Source organism: Protopterus annectens, chromosome 17.part0, assembly GCF_019279795.1.
Source record: "Protopterus annectens isolate FY-2018-M chromosome 17.part0, PAN1.0, whole genome shotgun sequence".
NCBI classification, from domain to species: domain Eukaryota; kingdom Metazoa; phylum Chordata; order Ceratodontiformes; family Protopteridae; genus Protopterus; species Protopterus annectens.
This window is the reverse complement of record NC_056751.1, coordinates 749058687-749077288: the sequence shown is the minus strand read 5'-3', so window position 1 is coordinate 749077288 and position 18602 is coordinate 749058687. Positions and strand designations below refer to the sequence as shown.

General features: G+C 33.7%; 1 protein-coding gene across 1 annotated transcript in view; it reads left to right on the top strand.

Moving 5' to 3' along the window:
• The window catches only part of KLHL14 (kelch like family member 14), a 601560-nt gene that overhangs the window by 119045 nt on the left and 463913 nt on the right, over positions 1–18602 (top strand). Inside the window, exon 3 of the mRNA XM_044059607.1 lies at positions 13193–13314. Coding sequence (XP_043915542.1) covers positions 13193–13314 — 122 coding nt within the window. The remainder of the gene's footprint in view (positions 1–13192; positions 13315–18602) is intronic.

Here is an 18602-nt window from a genome sequence, read left to right as displayed (position 1 = left end):
GGTATGAATACAAGCTTTAAAACACTCCTGTTTGCAAACCATTACACTGCCAACTATGGCTTTGGATAAAGACTTTACATCCCAAAAGTAATGTCTAGATGAATTGCTTTTATTTATTTTATTCTTTCAATCAGCAAATGTATGAAACACAAGTACTGTGTGTTTTTTCCTAAAGGCTTCTCTCAGACTGCTGCTGTAGCTCTTCATGTAAAAGTAGTCCTTTGATAGTACAGGTAAAGAAGATTACATGTTTAAGTTCCCCTAGGGGCTGCATGCTTTTGTCTCTGTCATTCTGCAAGTGTGTGTCACACAGTTACTGTGTGTTTCCCTAAAGGCTTTGCACTGGCTGCTGCTGTAACTCAGCATGTACTAAAGTGTCTTGAACAGTATAGGTGATGAAGGTGGTAGATTCAATTCCCATAGTGTTTGCATGTAAGCATATCATTGCTATAGCAGGGTAGTTGTTTCATGACCTTTGCATTGTAGTACAGGTAAAGTAGTCAGACTCTGATGATGATGTACCTGCATTTTGTATTGCATTTGCACTTTTCTATCCCTGCTGTCTTTCTTGCTCTCCTTTTGAGTATATGCATGTATTTGTTGTTTTATTACTATTGCTTCTTCTATTGAAACCATGCAAGCCTGTTGTACAACTGTCAATGATTACTGTGCCACCACCAGAAACATCAAAGCCAATAGTGTCCCTATGTGCTGTACTCACCTCTTCCCCTCTGGCAGCACCACTGACTTTCCTCTGTGTGTCTGATACCCTCTTCTCCATTGTCTTCCTTATCCCTGATTGTGTTACCACCTCCCCTCTCCATCATGTGCATGTTATACATTTGTATGCCTACCCTAACCCTCCTACCTTCATCTAACTTGCCTTACTACCTTCCACAACTTGCCTTCTCTTCATATATATATGTTTATCACTGAGTCAAAAAAATAGATCAGCACACAAGCCTCATGGCCTTTTAAGGTTGCCACATAACTTCTTTTTCTCACTGCCACAGTGTGTGCAAGATAACACACAGCCCTTTTGAGGCACGTACATAACATGTAAGCACTACTGCTGCTCATACTTCCCTGCAGCTGCACTAAACTCCTACAAGCTCTTCCCACAGTCCATGCTGCAGCCACAAGCAGGATATTTTATGAGATGTTCATAGCGTACACTTACCTAGCTACATTCATCGTTAATTAGCAGTGGAGCTTGTTGCACAGACACAGTAAAAATAAGAAGGGTTCATGGCCACACTTATGATGTATGGAAACATAGTTGTACTTCTAATGAGTTTGTGGCATTCAAGAACTTTAACTGTAGATCTAGAATGTAACTATTTTTTATTAAGGTTGCATTTGTAACCACTGAAGAGTACATGTATTTATCCTTGCTTGAATTGCGAACGTGTTTACATCAGAAAGAAAAACTGTATTTTAAAGAGACTGCCGATGTTGTTTGACATGATGTTTCAAGAACTATGAAAACTTTGTAGTTAGGTTTGTGGATCTGTGTAATTTGCATCTTCCCATGTATTTTACAGACTGTGCTTGACTTTATGACTAACTTGTTTGTGTGATTCCTTGTGATGCACGTGATGATGGTAGTTCTGTTGTAGGCTAATGGAATTACAGCCTTTTGACTACATTACAAAAAATGAAGCTTAATAAAAATGTTAGTCTGTCATATTTTTCTAATTGTAAAAGGTCTTGCTCAGTTTGATTATTTTACATTTTATTTGAAACTATAAAGAAAAATGAGCATGGTTTCCCTTATCTTGATTATGTGGTACTAGATGACTGATTATGATTATGAAATACATAAACTAATTCATAATGAAGGCATCACACTCATACCCCTGAACCTCTTAGTACAAGAAATCTGAACAATGCCATAAGTAATGGGGGACAAAGGCCCAAAAAATAGGGACAGTTTTTAAATATTGCACTTATTAGAAAGTTGATGGAATAACAGGTTTTTTATTAGCTTGTGTTTTCTTTTTTTCTGAAATACTTTCATTAAGAGTTTTAAGATTCATATAACATATCATACTTTAGAATTAGAATCATGCATACTGATTTAATCAACCATACAAAGAAGAAAAACCTACATAGCAACAAACCAAGATAAAACAAAAAATATTTACAAGGGTGTCTAAGTGAACAGCTACAAAATATTTCTTCAGAGTAAAGTCCCTGTTTCAAACTTTATTACAATCAGTTCTCTCCAGTATCTCTGTGACTTTTATCCAAGAATTGTAATATGAAGTGATTATTTCTGTTCTTATCTTGATAGTAGCGATTTCCATTTGAGAAGCATTAAGTGCCATGTTCTTAAATTCTTTAAAAGTAGGTGAAGTGTCACTCTTCCAATTTGTAGTAATTGTTTTATGAGCAATGTCTAATAAGATCCATATCAGTGAATATTTAGTTCTGGGAACACACTTGAGTGTAGGGGCATTAAACAAAATCAATGATTTGGTCAACTGAAAGTTGTCATTAAAAACAGTTTGCAAAAAAAATAATTAAAATTTCCCAAAGTGAATGTAATCTACGCAGATTACATTCATAAAGCATGTGTTGACAGCTTTCAATTTTAATTTATATCTCCATTTTATGAGGTGTGATGTAGATTCTGTGAATAAATTTCCAAGAAAATTATTTCCATTGTAATGAAGGAGAAGTTTGCATTGAGGAAACTGGTATTAAATAATTTTCCTTGGGGAGCTGGTTATTAATGGTTTTATAATAATCCAAATAGCTTTCATTATAATATATTTTAATATTTTTAATTAATTTATATATTTTAGATAAATAGCCTTTCCCTTAAACTGTTTGGCTACCCATAATAATCAAACATTCTATAAGTTTATAAACATTTTGCCTAGTTAATGAATACATTGAGTCTGTTTTATTTATAATATATTGTCTTAATTCTTGTACTACCAGCCACAATTCTTTATCTATATTTATGCATGACTTGTTTCATTTGAAGAACCTTTCCAGAATCCATTACTTGATGCCAATATATTACATTTTTCCCTACTGTCATTTTGTTAATTTCAAAAGTATTAATATTATTCTGTGTACATGCAATGGAAAATAATAACAATAACCAAGCCTTAATATCTGTATTTCTATTCAAATTGTTTTAAGAGTAGTTAATGTGGAGGACAGATTTTTCCTAGTTAAAATGATTACTTTCCCCAAAATATTATATTTTATACAAGTTATCTCTCTTTTTCCCCTAAGCATTATAGCATTATATATATATATATATATATATATATATATATATATATATATATATATATATATATATATATATATATATATCAATTTAATAGATTAGTATTAGGGAGGGTGGCCTAATGGTTAAGGTGTTTGCCTTACAAACACAAGGTGCAGGGTTGGAGTTTCACAAGAGATAATTGGCTAGGCTTGAAATGGCTCACAAGAGCAGTTAGCCTAGTACTAACCTATGAACTTATAAATTTGGAACATATGTGTTTATTTTTGTTGTCTAGGATATATTCTGTTACTATCCAATAAAATTATTAGGCAGAAGTTTTGTATATTGTGACAACAATGTAAGATTTGATTGTAACCAAATGTGTTCTTGTATTTGTTTCCATTTAGCTGAACATGAAGAGTTTAACCACAATGCCAATGTCTTGTCTATATGATAATGCATGCATTTCAATGTCTGGAAGATTAATTTCCCCTGCAGTCCATTAAGTGATGATTTAATGCTTCTGGATTTATTAGGGTACCATACAAAATGTAATATTAATCTATTAAATTGATTGATATATATATATATATATATATATATATATATATATATATATATATATATATATAATGCTTAGGGGAAAAAGAGAGATAACTTGTATAAAATATAATATTTTGGGGAAAGTAATCATTTTAACTAGGAAAAATCTGTCCTCCATAGTAAAAAAAAAAGAACTGATTCCATAGCTCCGTGAGACATTTAATTTTAAGATATTATTAAAGTTAATTTTTAGTGTTTCATTCACATCATTTGTTAAAGTTACCCCTAGATGTTTAATTTTATTGTCTAGTATTATATATTTAGCAAACTTTTTGTTTATGCCCTTCTTACTGCAATTTATAAGTTTTGTGAAAATAATACCGCTGACACTCCTAAAGTATCCTCCCAGCAATAAGCAAAGCCAAACGATATAATCAATAAAACTGTAGGATAGAATTTATAAGTAAAATCTTGAACTTGAGGTCAGAAATTCTTTGAACGAGATCTGTTGTGTCAAATAGAGCTTGCAATGACTTGATATGATCTTTCAAAGTCAATAAAATATCAGCAAACAATTGAACTTATTTATTTATTTTATTTATTTATTTGCAGTCCTGGGGAGAAAAGCTCCAGGAAAATACAAATACATAGTACACATTGCACATTTACATTACAGATTATCTCATAGGAATACAAAGTAAATACAATAAGAAAAGGTTAACATTGATAGAGTACATCAGTATAGTTTGTAAAACAGCAATAAAAACACTTTTTTCACACAAAAGTAGCAGCATAGGGTAACTGTTAAGTAGTTGGTCAAATAGTTCAATAGAGCTGTGGAATTATAGGAGGCAGTGATGGCATATTTAGTTCTAGGAGAGTAGGAAGTGGTATTAGAAGGATTAGGTAGGATGAGAACAGGAGCACTTCCATTGTGAAGTTAGGTGTGAGTGCAGCAAGGTTTTAAATGAGGAGAGACTGCAGTTGATGCAGATAGGAGATGGTAGAGAATTCCAGAGGCGTGCAAGAGAAAAGGACATTAGGTGATTCCCAACTGGACGTATGGGTTTGTGCAATTTAATTAGTTTTTGGGAATTAGATCTTAAAAGTCATTCTGGTTCATACGTTTCAAAGGTAGTGGCTAGGGAGGGACAAAGAGAGGGGTTGTAAATGAGTTTGTGTGCTTGGATGAGTTGGGTATAAATGAGGAGGTTAGGTAGCTCAAGCCAGTTTAGTTGGTGAAGAGAATTACAATGGTGACCTGCTGCAAATTTTGATATCTTGTTATAGTAAGAGGAGAGTTTTGAACTTTTAAAACTAAACTGTTACTAAAGTGTATGCCTTTAATATTTGTATTCATCTTAATGCAATTTGCAAATGGTTCTATGACCAGAGCAAACAGCAGAGGGGACAGAGGACATCCCTGTTTCGTACCATTGGTGATTGTAATAGATTTAGACGTGCATGATCTAATCTTAAAGCTAGGGATTTTTTCATATAATAGTTTTATTAATTGAGTAAATTCTTGTAAAAATCCACATTCATCTAAAGCCAGCAACAAATAGTCCCAGTGAACTGAATCAAAAGCACTAGTGATGTCTGTAAACTCACTAAAGTCATATTATCTTCTGTGAGATTAATATAATCAATTAATGTAAGTATTCTTTTAATGTTGTTGTATGTGTTTCTGTCTTTTATAAATCCAGTTTGACCTTCATCTGTCAATAAAGGGATCAATTGTTTTATTCTACTAGCATGTACTGCCATAAACATTTGATAATCAGTATTTAACAGAGATATTGACTTGTAGGAAGAACATTATTTTGCATCTTTATCTGACTTTAGAAATGGGTATATTAATGTATATTTCCAAGAAGGAGGGATGTTGTTATTTTCTTTAACTAAAGTATATACTCTTAACAATAGGTCTAAAGCTTCTTTAGTTAATCATTTATACATTTCAGGTACATTATTATCAATTTGGGGAAGACACAGCAAACTGTTAACTCGAATCCCTGTGTGTTACAGCCACGGAACACTCAACCCAGTCAAAAGCACAATTGCAAAACAAATGGAAGTAGTCTGAAATCCACAAAGTCTGTCTATATTTTCTTGTGATAAGTGTGTTTCTTGTAAGAATACAATGTGAGCATTAAGCAATTTTAAATATTTGAAGAGACTTCCCCTTTTGCTACTATTTTTTTAAACCATTAACATTAATGGAGAATACACTTCATGAATATATTATTAGTAGTAGTTGTATAGTTAGTCACTTGCACCTAGTATTACTTTTAGAGAAAAGCAATAAAAAGATATATTCCTGAAGAGAATGGTTTATACTTATCTTTTAGATCACTGTAACTAATGTTTGTAGACACCCACGGATAACCATTTGAATAAGAAAGCATTAAATGTTGAACTAAAAGCAATATAATCAATCCCTGAGGTATAGAACCCCACACTTGAATAGCTTTACCATTCAAGCGGACCATGTAAAGTCACTTCCAAGACCTATTCTTCACTCTATCTAAAATTTTTACTGTAAACAGAAAGAAGCAAGTAGATCACATTAACTCATGAATTATATATTCATCTCATTGTTACGTATCTTTAATCCTAGGTATTTATAATCTAGCAGAATAAAATTGTATAAAATTTGATACTATTCTTGTCTGTTTCAGTTAATATTTGAAGAGTCTTTAAAGATTTAAATGTAATATTGTAAAGATTTTCAGACTCTAAGTATAATAACTATGCAACTATGTACTAATACAAACAATTATGCTTTAAGTTGTTGCTGGTTAAGATTAAATAAACTTATATGCATGTAATAGGATATGCAGTAACATAAGATATTGTAAGTGTATAGATGCATCAGTATAAAGTTTACAGAAGCTACACTTAATATCACAGTAGACTCGAAAAAGTCCGCCTTATTCATTTAAGCAAAAGCAATACTAATTAAAAGTAATTCTGAAACGTAATTTTCTCATCTGTCTCAATGACTTTCATATGAGAGTTTGTACAATTACTACAATATTTTGATACATCAAATCCTGTATATAAGCTTCAAAACAGATTCACTTCTGTTCAGAAATAAAACTGATAGGCATTCTTCAGGCAAAAAACATTTCTATCTTTAGATATTCTTTATATTATATTTCATTTATACATTTATACATTTTCTACTGTTAATATTAGTGACAGTATATTTTATTTTATTGATAATTGTTAAATCTTTTATGTAATAAATTAATAAAATCATATACCATAGTGGTTCATTTATGCCACTACTAATCTAGAGTTTTTCATATTTTATCTGCTAGATTTAAATCAGAGTATATTTTATAGGTTCTTTATCAACTTTTAAAGTTGTAATTCCTTTAAATGAAATTATCTTAAAGTGGGGTTCTTGTTTTACATATTATCTTATTCAGGTTATATGTTCCAACTTAAAAGGTGTGCATGTCTCATTAAATAACTGGAAAACAGTAACAGCTCATGAATGGCCTTTCAACATAAAAGGTGTGCTTGTCACTTTAAAAGCTGGAAAACAGTAATGGCTCATGTATGACCTTTCATTTCACTGATTACATCAATATTGAGCTATACTGTTTAGATCATGCTGTTCACACATTCTTAAAGGAATTATTAACATAATTAACATAATGTAATGTTTAAAAGTTAAGAAACCAAGATAGTGAAAAACAGAGTGTAATTTTGCTTAGATCTCATGGGAAGCCGAGAAGTAAGTAAGTAAGCTGTTCGAATGCTTCAAGGAGTAGCTCGAGATCGAGTTAGATTAAATGGCTCTCTATTTCACTGTATGAGAGTTTACTGATTTTAAATAACTTTTTACACAGTAAAACCCCATAAGCACTAAAAACAACATATAAACCATTTTATAACAGTAACTACAACACCAGAGAGATTATTTAAGGCTAATCAAGAAATTAAATGAAGAGAAAAAAACATTTTTATCAACATAGTTACTGTATATGTTCAGCAGTCATTCAAACACAGTCACGCAACCCATATGTTTTGTAAATATTCAGAATACTAGTGATTTTCTGAACCAGGACTAGATTGCTATGTTTATCATTTACCTTATGTAATAAAAATCTTCATTTATTTTAATGAAAATCTGTACTGTTATAAAGCCCTGTAGAAAGACAAATTGTTTTTATATGTCTCTGCTTTTGTTTTTACTACTTAAAGTATTTTGATTGAAAGATATAGACAAATCTTAAAACTGTAATGATCTAAGTATTGACATGAAGAGAAAAGAAAGATAAAATAACTTTAGCTTAGTTTTTGCTTTTAAGGTTAACTTCCTTTTGTTTGAGTGCATCAGAAGTATCATAGTTCTGGATTGTTATTATATGTTGGGGCAAGTATAAAAAGGTGAAGCTTTTAAATATTATGAAAAAATACAGAAAAGGAAATGTTAAAGATGTATTTGTCTTTTAGCATCTTATTGTTATTATCAATAGTTTTCCAGCCATTTCTTTCAGCTTGTCTCTTTAATGAGCTACAGCACCAATACATACCTTGTAGTTGCTCTAAAATGTTATTAGATGTTAAATAGGATACAGCCGAGTCCTAAGTTTAAAAAATTTTGGTACTATCTGAGAGAAAGACTTTAAGTCTAGCTGGGAGCAATAACTGTACTTTGAATTGCTTCTTTGTCAGTTCTTTTATTATGGGAAAATGTTCCTTTTTTCTCAAGACTACTGCTGAGGAATAGTCATTGTCAAATATTATTATATTGTCATTAAATTTGACCAGGCACTGTTTAAGACTAGTTCTTTGTATTGACAAGAATAAAAACCTACTACTGCAGATCTCAGTTTAATGTTTACCTTGTTAGGTGATGAAGGAACCACCAATGACCTGTGTGCCCTTTAAATGCTAAATGAAAGAGACTCTTGTAATTTTAAAATGTTGGGGATCCAGTATGTGAGAAAGCTAACCATGTTATCACCTTCAGTCTTTTTAGGTAGACCATAAATGTGCAGACTATTTCTTCTGGATCTGTTTTTAAGATCATCTAATTTGTTCAGTATTGTAGTATTTTGTTTTAGTAAAAATTCCACATGATGTTCTTTTTCTGACACTCTGCCTAATTATCATTTATTGTTTCTTCTATGCTAGCAGTCTGGATTTTCTGATGTAAAACTATCTCCTGTAGCTGTTCCATTTGTTTTTTTCATTCTTCTTTGAAAGTATCAAGCTTATTGTCCATTTTGTCAGTCTTTATTGATAAATCTTGTATACTAATCACTTCAAACTTTTGAAAGTCAAAAAACAAACCACAATCCAAAAATCGGCCTCGGTTGCAACAAGATGAAGAAAGATAAAAAGTTTCAAATAAGCAACTAAGAAGTGCTTACAGAAAGAACTTTAATTTAACAAATAAAAATAAGTCAGATACATCCAGTGAATCAAGCGCTTTCGTCTCCAACCATTTGGAGACTTTATCAAGACAGAGCATGCCCCAACTGACAGCAAATTTATAATACAAAGTTAATTACTGAACCAATCAACATCCAGGGTTCATGAATAATTCATGAACAATGACTATTTCTACAATTTACATCTAATAATGTCAGATAATCACACATAAAACATTCATCATTCTAAATATTACCCACTATAATACATATAAATACATAACTATAAAATACATTATTAAAATAAAATTGAATATGTGTAAATAAAATCTAATAAAACCTCAACATTTCCTATATGTTGTACACTTCAAATAACCCTAATATATTGTAATATAAATGAATAAATACATGTATAAATAAACACGTAATAGATACAGTATAAAATTCACCAATGTATATATATATATATATATATATATATATATATATATATATAAAACATAAAATTAATGCATATGCTTCAACTATTGGTTTCTTTTTGCAGTCTGATATCCCTCAAATGTTCATAAATACATTTTTTAAGTTTCCTTTCTGTCTTTCCAATATAAAAACAAGCACATTTGGAACATAAAGCACAATAAACCACCTTCTCAGTATAACAGCTGCACTTTTTTTGTAAATAGACCTTTATACCATGCAAAAAGAAACCAATGCCCTTGCAAAACATTGTATGGAATGGCCCGGACATGATTTTAAATTCACTGTTATTGAAGTTATTGAACTAGACCCAAGAGGTGGACCTTGGACTTTATATTTGGAGAAAAGTGAGGCCATATGGCAGTTGAAAATGAATGCAACCAAATGGCCAGGCTTAAATGAATCTGTTGCAATTACTTGCTTTTTAAGATTAAAAGCTTTAGGCAGATGATGCTTTTAAAGAAATGTTCTTGTAATTTTTAATAATTGAAACATGCATTAATTTTATGTTTTATATATATACATTGGTGAATTTTATACTGTATCTATTATGTGCGTATTTATACATGTATGTATTCATTTATATTACAATATATTAGGGTTATTTGAAGTGTACAACATATAGGAAATGTTGAGGTTTTATTAGATTTTATTTACAAATATTCAATTTTATTTTAATAATGTATTTTATAGTTATATATTTATATGTATTATAGTGGGTAATATTTAGGATGATGAATGTTTTATGTGTGATTATCTGACATTATTAGATGTAAATTGTAGGAATAGTCATTGCTCATGAATTATTCATGAACCCTGGATGTTGATTGGTTCAGTAATTAACTTTGTATTATAAATTTGCTGTCAGTTGGGGCATGCTCTGTCTTGATAAAGTCTCCAAATGGTTGGAGATGAAAGCACTTGATTCACTGGATGTATCTGATTTATTTTTATTTGTTAAATTAAAATTCTTTCTGTAAGCACTTCTAAGTTGCTTATTTAAAATTTGTTATCTTTCTTCATTTTGTTGCATCCGAGGCCGATTTTTGAAATCTTGTATGCTGTTACATAAAGATTGTAATTCCTTCTTTAAAGTTGAGTCCTGAGAATTAGTTTTAGAGTAGCTTATGTTTAAGAAATGAAAGAGCCCTTTTTGCTTGTAAACAGCAGAAATTTGATATGCTAAAAGTTTAAAATTCAGATGTAAACTTCAAAACTTTTTAGTAGAAGATGTACTTAGAGGTTGATTTTTCCCATGACATCAAATACTTAAAAATTCCTGTCAGAAATGTAATTTACATAGCAGAGCTAAGAAACTGTGCTGTTATCTTGTCACCATTGTGGCAACTGCTCCAGCATGAGTTTTTTGAAGGGTATGACATAGCAGAGCTAAGAAACTGTGCTGTTATCTTGTCACCATTGTGGCAACTGCTCCAGCATGAGTTTTTTGAAGGGTATGACGTCTGAAAGCAAATGTCTGTCATTATTTTTTTTACTTCAGTCCTCACTGATTAGTAAGAAAACCAGAACTTTGAGGAATAGGCCAAAAATATGAGGTAAAAATTTGGAAAGTCTGCAAAAATATGGACGATCATACTGAACAAAGTGTAAACTTTGCAGAAGTTATTAGCTCACTTTTTAACTTCTTTGGTTACAGCTATAGCTGTCAGCCTTATCCCAGAGCCCTTCTTTGATCTTCTGCTTCAAAATCTCTGAAAACATCTTCAAGCCCAATCCAACACCCCAACCCCCATATACAGAGTTAGTGTGAGTGAGAAATATATGTGGTAGCAGTAAGGAAGTAGGCAGAGATGAGACAAGTGTCCTGGTATTGTGCTTTGTTGATGGCTGTGGAGGGCTGCTTTTAGCTATTCCTCACCTACAGTCCCACTAGATTCCATTTGTCTATTACCTATGCATGAAGTTGTTGTTCTTTCGGCTTTTAGGGGTCGCAACAGCAGAACTCCGGTCTGCTAATGATTGGCAGTAGATTTTTATGGTGCCGAGGTGCCAGCTCGATGCCCAACCTTCAATGAAGGCACACCTATTCTACACATGTCTTTCGAATGCCACTCGACCGCAGGGAGGACATGCAGACTCCACAAGGAAGGTGCTCCACCCGAGAATCGAATGGGAGAACCTCTTGCTGTGAGGTAGTGGATTAAAATCCTCAGTCTGTACTGCGAACTGCTATTCATTGGCTGTAAACATTGCCTCTTCCATACTCCAGAGATAATTAAATGGCAAAAATTCTGCTCAGTGCATACCTCCAGTTGACCGTTTGTTGTCTGGGTATTGTAAACTATGGAAGCTATTTGGAATCAAGTAACTACTAGCTTTCTTCTTGTTAAACACAAGATATAGTTTTGCATCTAGATGAAAGAATTAGTATGTATTGGATGGTCTGGGCACTTTTTAACAAATAGGGATGTACACATTTAACTCATCCAAGAAAAATGTTGGATGATTGGTAGTAACTGCCATATCTGTAAACCTCGCAATGCAAGAAATTTGGACAAAGCTTGACAAAATGGGGGGACAAAGGCACAAAAATAGGGAGAGATTAGAAAGTTGCTAAAGTAACAGGGTTTGTGTTGACGTACATTTTCTGAAGGATTTGAAGTCTAAAACTCAAAAGTATGTCATTATTTAATGACTTTGATCTTCAGATCATCCCAGTGATTTGTCAGAAAACCACAAATAGACCAAAAATATGAGGGAAAAATCTGGACACTCTGCGAAAATCTGGACAGTTCAGAGGTATGGTAACTATGCATTCTAAGCAGACATAACCAGATTTTTTTCTTATCCAAGACGCAGTTTGTTTCTTTGTAACCTTAATTTGGGAATTGGTACAAAGTTCACCTCCCAAACCCCTAACTTCACCACAGGTGGCCAGTGAATATTTGCTGTGAACACATACTCTTTGCTTTACATGCAGAGGTCTGGGACAAAATAACTAGTAAAGCTTTGCCAAAATATTCTTGTAATTACCTTATGAAGCAGAGGCAACTAATGTGTTATTGTATACATCCTACTTCAGTTGCATGTGAGAAACCTGTGCTCTTCCTTTTAAGAGAGTGGCAGCTTCAGTTTTCTTGTCATTTTTGCTGCGTAGTAAAACTCAAAGCTGAGAACAAACCATGCCATGCACTGAAATTCAAAGCTATGAACAAATCAAACCATATGGAATGTAATAGTTATCTTCATTTATACCCAATCTCCTATAGAATGAAGGGCCGCTGTTCCTGTTGTGTCACTTATTAGTTAATATCTGTTTTACTCGTCACCTATATGTTTCACAGGTAAAAAAAAGCTATCATCTGAACTTCAAAAAATGATCAAGGTGATTATGTTGGCATAGGAACTTAACACGTTGCAGTAATGTTTGCATTCAGAAGCTTTTGTGCTATAACTACAGCTATATATGTGATAATATTACAGATTATGTGATTAAATTGTGATACAGATGTTCTATATCTATTACATTGTAATTTTCTGTTAATGTAACATAGCATAAATTTTGACAATATTTTTTTTAATGAAGAATTCGATCGACTAAGAAGATGTTGTTGCTGGTTGGTGGATTGCCTCCTGGACCAGACAGACTTCCTAGCAACTTAGTACAGTATTATGATGATGAGAAGAAGACGTGGAAAATACTAACAAGTGAGTTTTTCAGTTGATGAGGTTAAAGGATGCCATTAAACAATGGTTCAGAACAGTTGAAACATTTTCTGCTGTGAAAAGTGACTGCACATAATGGTATAATAGTATTTTTTATTTAGTCATATAACTTAAGCATCACAGGAACATGGTACAAGTGGGATAAACATCAGTCATTGATCAAACTTAAAGCAGAGCTTAGTTCTGTCTGCTTTCTCAATGAGTTTTTTTTTTTGCCATACTGTTTGCATATTGTCCAGCAGATGAAATTAGCAGTGCATATTTTAACCATAACAATGACAGGAAGTAATGTTCCTAAAGCGTTTTCTTAGAATGTAAGCAGAATTATTTTATTGCAGTTTATGATGTTTGTGAGTAAAAATGGTAGTTTTCTTGTATGCCACAAGGAAATGGATTCAAGTATTGTGACAGATAGACTCAAACTAAATGCTAAAAAATGTTGTGTCATAACTTTTGGTAGAAAACCCTTCTGCTTTCATGACGCTATGTAGACAGCACCCCACTATAAAATTAAAATGTAGTCAAGTACCTAGGTACTTGGGTTTATAGCTCCCTCTTTTGACCATCAAATGACAATGGTGTCAGGAAATATTTTCAGTTAGCTACGATAATAGCTAAGGGAGTGTTATCAAGATCTAAAGAGGTAATCACTCCATTATACACAGCATAGATCAGGCCAGTTGTTGAGTACAAGACACTTTTGGATGTATTTGACTAAACATATCAGTTAGAAAGACACCAAAGGTTCCTAGCCAAAAACTTCATGGACATAAAGTCCCTGAGTTTCCAAAAGAGGCTGGAAGCACTATCCCTTTATTAAGTGCCTTATAGATTACTAAAGGAAGATCTCTATCTAGCTTACCATGCCAGTAGAAACCTGTATGTTCTAGATGACCACCTATATCTTCACACGTCCAATATCTCCACCATTGCCCGAACCAGGGATCTAAATCTTCACCAACAGATAAACAAGACATGGGGAAGGGGAAGGTTTATAACCCAGCATCTCCCAAACCTTTGAAGTAAATTTCCCCTACAGTTAAGTAGTGAGACTGACTTATCTCCCTTTATATATAACCTAGATGAGTGGATGGGTATCCACAAATATGTTCCAGGATTGATTGGTGCAGCCCAAGGGAGGTAAATGAAATATGAAAAAAGTGTCTGTGATTATGTTGCTGTATGTGTGTATGAGTAAATACATGCATGAAAGCAGAAGAGTATGTGTGTGTGTGTGTGTGTGTGTGTGTGTGTGTGTGTGTGTGTGTGTGTGTGTGTGTGTGAGAGAGAGAGAGAGAGAGAGATCAAGTGATCCCCTGGTAGCGGCAGTTTCAGTTATTAGGTTTCCATACCTCTCAACTTCTTAGCTGGACAGAGCCACAAATAACAAGGGAGCAAAGGATCAAAATTAGGGAAGGATTTTGAATATTGCTATTATAAACTTAGAAAGTTGCTAGAATAACAGGGTTTCCATTAGCATGCATTTTCTGAATCAGAGATGTGCGTGCGACAGAGTGACTCAATGAGATGACTACTAGCAGCATTGCAACAGTAAAGAGGTTTGCATACCTCTGCACCTTTCAGCTGAAGAAATCTGAATAAAGCCTAAAACAAAGGGGGGGGGACAAAGTCTCAAGGAATAGATTTTAATTATTGCTCTTATAAGATTACAAACTTGCTTAAATAAAGGATTTTTGTTAGCATGAATTTTCTGAAGAAGATAAAACAGTCTGAAACTCAAATGCATGTAATTTTTTAGTATTGTCAATCTCCAATGACTGCCAATACACCAAATGTTTTAGGTGTAAGGGACCAAAAACCAAAGTAAATACCTGGTTATTTTCTTTTCTAAGCACAATAATGCCCTCTAGGCTGTGTGTTATTTTGGTATCGGGCCTTAGAACACCCCTGGGTGGGTGTTATTTCCACAATAACACACACCCTGTTGGGCATTATTGTTTGCCTAGCAGTTCCCAAAATAATTCTCCTATTTTCATCTGTCCCAAGTGTAAAAAGTATCCCACAGAGATCTGTTTTTAAATATGCCTATCATAGATAAACATTTTTAAAAATTTATTAGGAGTCATCCAAATGTCTTTAAGAGATTTTTATTCTGTGTCCTCATTCTGTTTACAGTTTTGACACAAAGATGATACATTTTTCATATTTTAATAGTGTTAATACAAATGCAGTTGTATAACTGGCATAATGAGAATGCTTCCAAAAGTTCTGCAGAAATTTTTGAAATGGATTTACATAAGAGTCCTTCAAGAAAACCAGAGCCCCCTCCTTGAGATCTTAATTTTGTGTTAGAGAAGTTGACAGCTCCTCCATTTGAACCAGCTAACCTGGTTGACTTGAGGTTCTTAACATCTTCTTAACATGTTAAACAGTTTTACTGATTGCTTTGACTTCTGCAAGAACGGTATCTGAGTTGCAAGCTTTTATGGTCCATCAACTCTATTTTATTTTCCACAAAGACAAGTTTTCTATGAGAACTAATCCTTCTTTTATGCCTAAAGTGGTATCTGGGTTTACCTTTACCCAAACTGTCCATCTCCCCATTTTATTCCTGAACCTAAAAACAAGGGTGAAAGATACTCAGTGCCTTGGCAGTCCACAGACAACTCGAGTACTATCTTGACAGAACTAAATCTTTCAGATCTTTGATCAGTTGCTCATTTCTTATGATGGTGAGAAGGAGGGACAACCTTTTGTTGTACTTACCACAACAAAACTATTCCAGGTAGGGTGAAGACCCACTCCACCAGGGCCTGGCTTTATCTATGGCATTTTAGAAAGGGTTGGATTCTAGAAGTATTCTAGAAGCAGCAACTTGGTCCTCTTTACATACTTTTTAAAAGTACTATAAGCTTGATTCCTTCTCTAAGTCTAGAACAGGCTTTTGTAGGATCATTCTTCAAGGTCTCCTGGACCCTTCTCCTTCCACCTCCCAAATATAGTAAGCTAGGGTGCCGTACAGAGTGTTGTTTATGACGGGGTGTGGACTTTTAGTTTTTATTGTTTCTAGCATTGTCCTTTCATGGCTCAGCCTCCCTCTCCCTGTTGGCTTGAAAAAAATGAAGGGATTGGGCCCAGACTTCTCTTTTTAGTCTGCTGATCTTGAACTAGTTTGGGCACATGGAAGGTTCCCTGAAGATTTGGAAGCTGGACAGCTATTATATCCTTGGCAGGATACAGCCTACATAGCTAAGGCTACTAAAGCAGTTATCATTAGAACATCTATTGTTATAGTGAGCTTGCTTACACAGCTGTCCCAGGGAGTGATAGAACTACTTCTCAGACTTCTGACATGGCACCAATAAAATGGAAACATCACAATTCACTTGGAGGTCTGAGTGGCATATTGCTTTTAGCACATTATATGGACATCCAGTAGGTGTATTTTGTTGTGATTCGAAACGAGTTGATAGTAAGACTGGCAGCACAGCCTTGTGTGGCAGTTTAAGATATTGTAAGAAGGAAAATGCTTGGATTTTCAGATTATTTTTAATGCTTTATTTGTGCATTTCAGCACAGTTTGCTGAAGACTGATTGGTATGCTTTTTTATACTTCAGATGCAGGTCATAAACTTAAAGCATGAATCACGTGGAAAATGTACATCCCATTTACAATGTTGCAGTGTTTAGAATGTAGCAACAGTGGTGGTGTAGTTCATGAACTAATATTAACAGTTTCTCCTTCTATGAATGGAAGCAAGAATCTGTGAACTTCTAGTCTTTGCACTGAATAAATAATGCTTCTTATAAATTATCTGCACATGTATAAATATGACTTACTTGTAATACTTAATATGTGTTGTCAGGTCAGGGCGTAATCCATTCAGTCAACACCCTCAAAACCCACAGATACTGATATTTTGACTGTCATTTTTGCATGTATGATTTGCACAATTTTAAATGGGGTCTATATCACTTATACAAACTTACTTTGTTGAATCACTATTCATTGAACCCACATTGTCGAAACCCCTCTTCAAAAGTAACAAACAGCTATCATTGGGAATTTGCCCTTTTCCCCACTGTAGTGTAATCTCAGAGTTGGTATATTTAGTTAGGGGGGCTGTGCCCCCCCCCACACACACACACATTGGGGGGGGTATAGAGGCAAAGCCCCCCCCCCACTTAGGTGGGTTTTGAATTTTCAGAATTTAGTGACGGGTGCTAGGTTGTGCGGCCGTTGCTTTTCCCTGTGAAAAAGTTAGATGAAGTGACTATTCGATAAAGAGAGGTTTCAACATTGTGGGTTCGACGAATAGTGATTCAATAAGGAAGCATTCAACATTGTGATATAGACACTTTTAAATGTATAAGCAATATTATCTGAAGTGTGTTATACCACGCAGTAGATAATTGTAGCCAGTTTGCACCATTTGTGCATCACTGTGCAAAATAATTATTTTGTTGAAATAGTATTTTGAGTATAAGCTAAAGAATGTCTACTGGGACAGAGCTGCAAAGTCATTCTGCATCAGTTTAGCTTTTGTTCGGAAACAAGTCATGGTAATTAGAAGATGTGTTAGGGAATGGGAGAAAATAAGAATGATTGGCTTCTTCTTTAGAAGATTGTATGTTTTCCTACCTGCTGGGCAGTCAGTAAACCGAAATTCATAATGTTTTATCAACAATGGGTATCAAAAATGCCCAGGTAGCAGTTTGGAGTTTGCTGTGAGCATTGTGGAAAAGCAGTGCAGGGCAGTGTGGAGTAGAAGACATAGGATCATCTTCTTACACAAGAAAATATGTGGGTGATAAAAATAAACTCAGGAGTCCGGGACTTTACAAATGTTTTTGATGAGCAAAAATAGTGATGAGTTAACCCTTCAGGCAAATGATTTCAAATGGGATCATTTATAATTCATGTGTGTTGTGCTGTATGGCCTGATGCTGTCAGAGAAGTATCTTCACAATCAACTGACTTAGCCTTTTGTCAAATTAATAAACAACTGGAAAGTAAATATATGTTCAGTTTACGTATCGTACCATAGTACAGATTTCATATGTCATTGTTGATGCCTATTGTTTCATAATGTTTAGTTCAATAGTAATCCTTCATAAATCTCTACCTACAAAACTTGGCACTTTGAATTTATTAATGGTAGTTTCTAGAATGATCAAGATCATCTCTGACATTTGGAAGCAATATTACTAAGTAGAAAATTATTTCTTTTTATCGGTATTAAAAAAAACTCTTGTCATTGCACTCCACAGCAGCAGTTCTTTTTATTAGTTATTAAATCTTTGGTGGC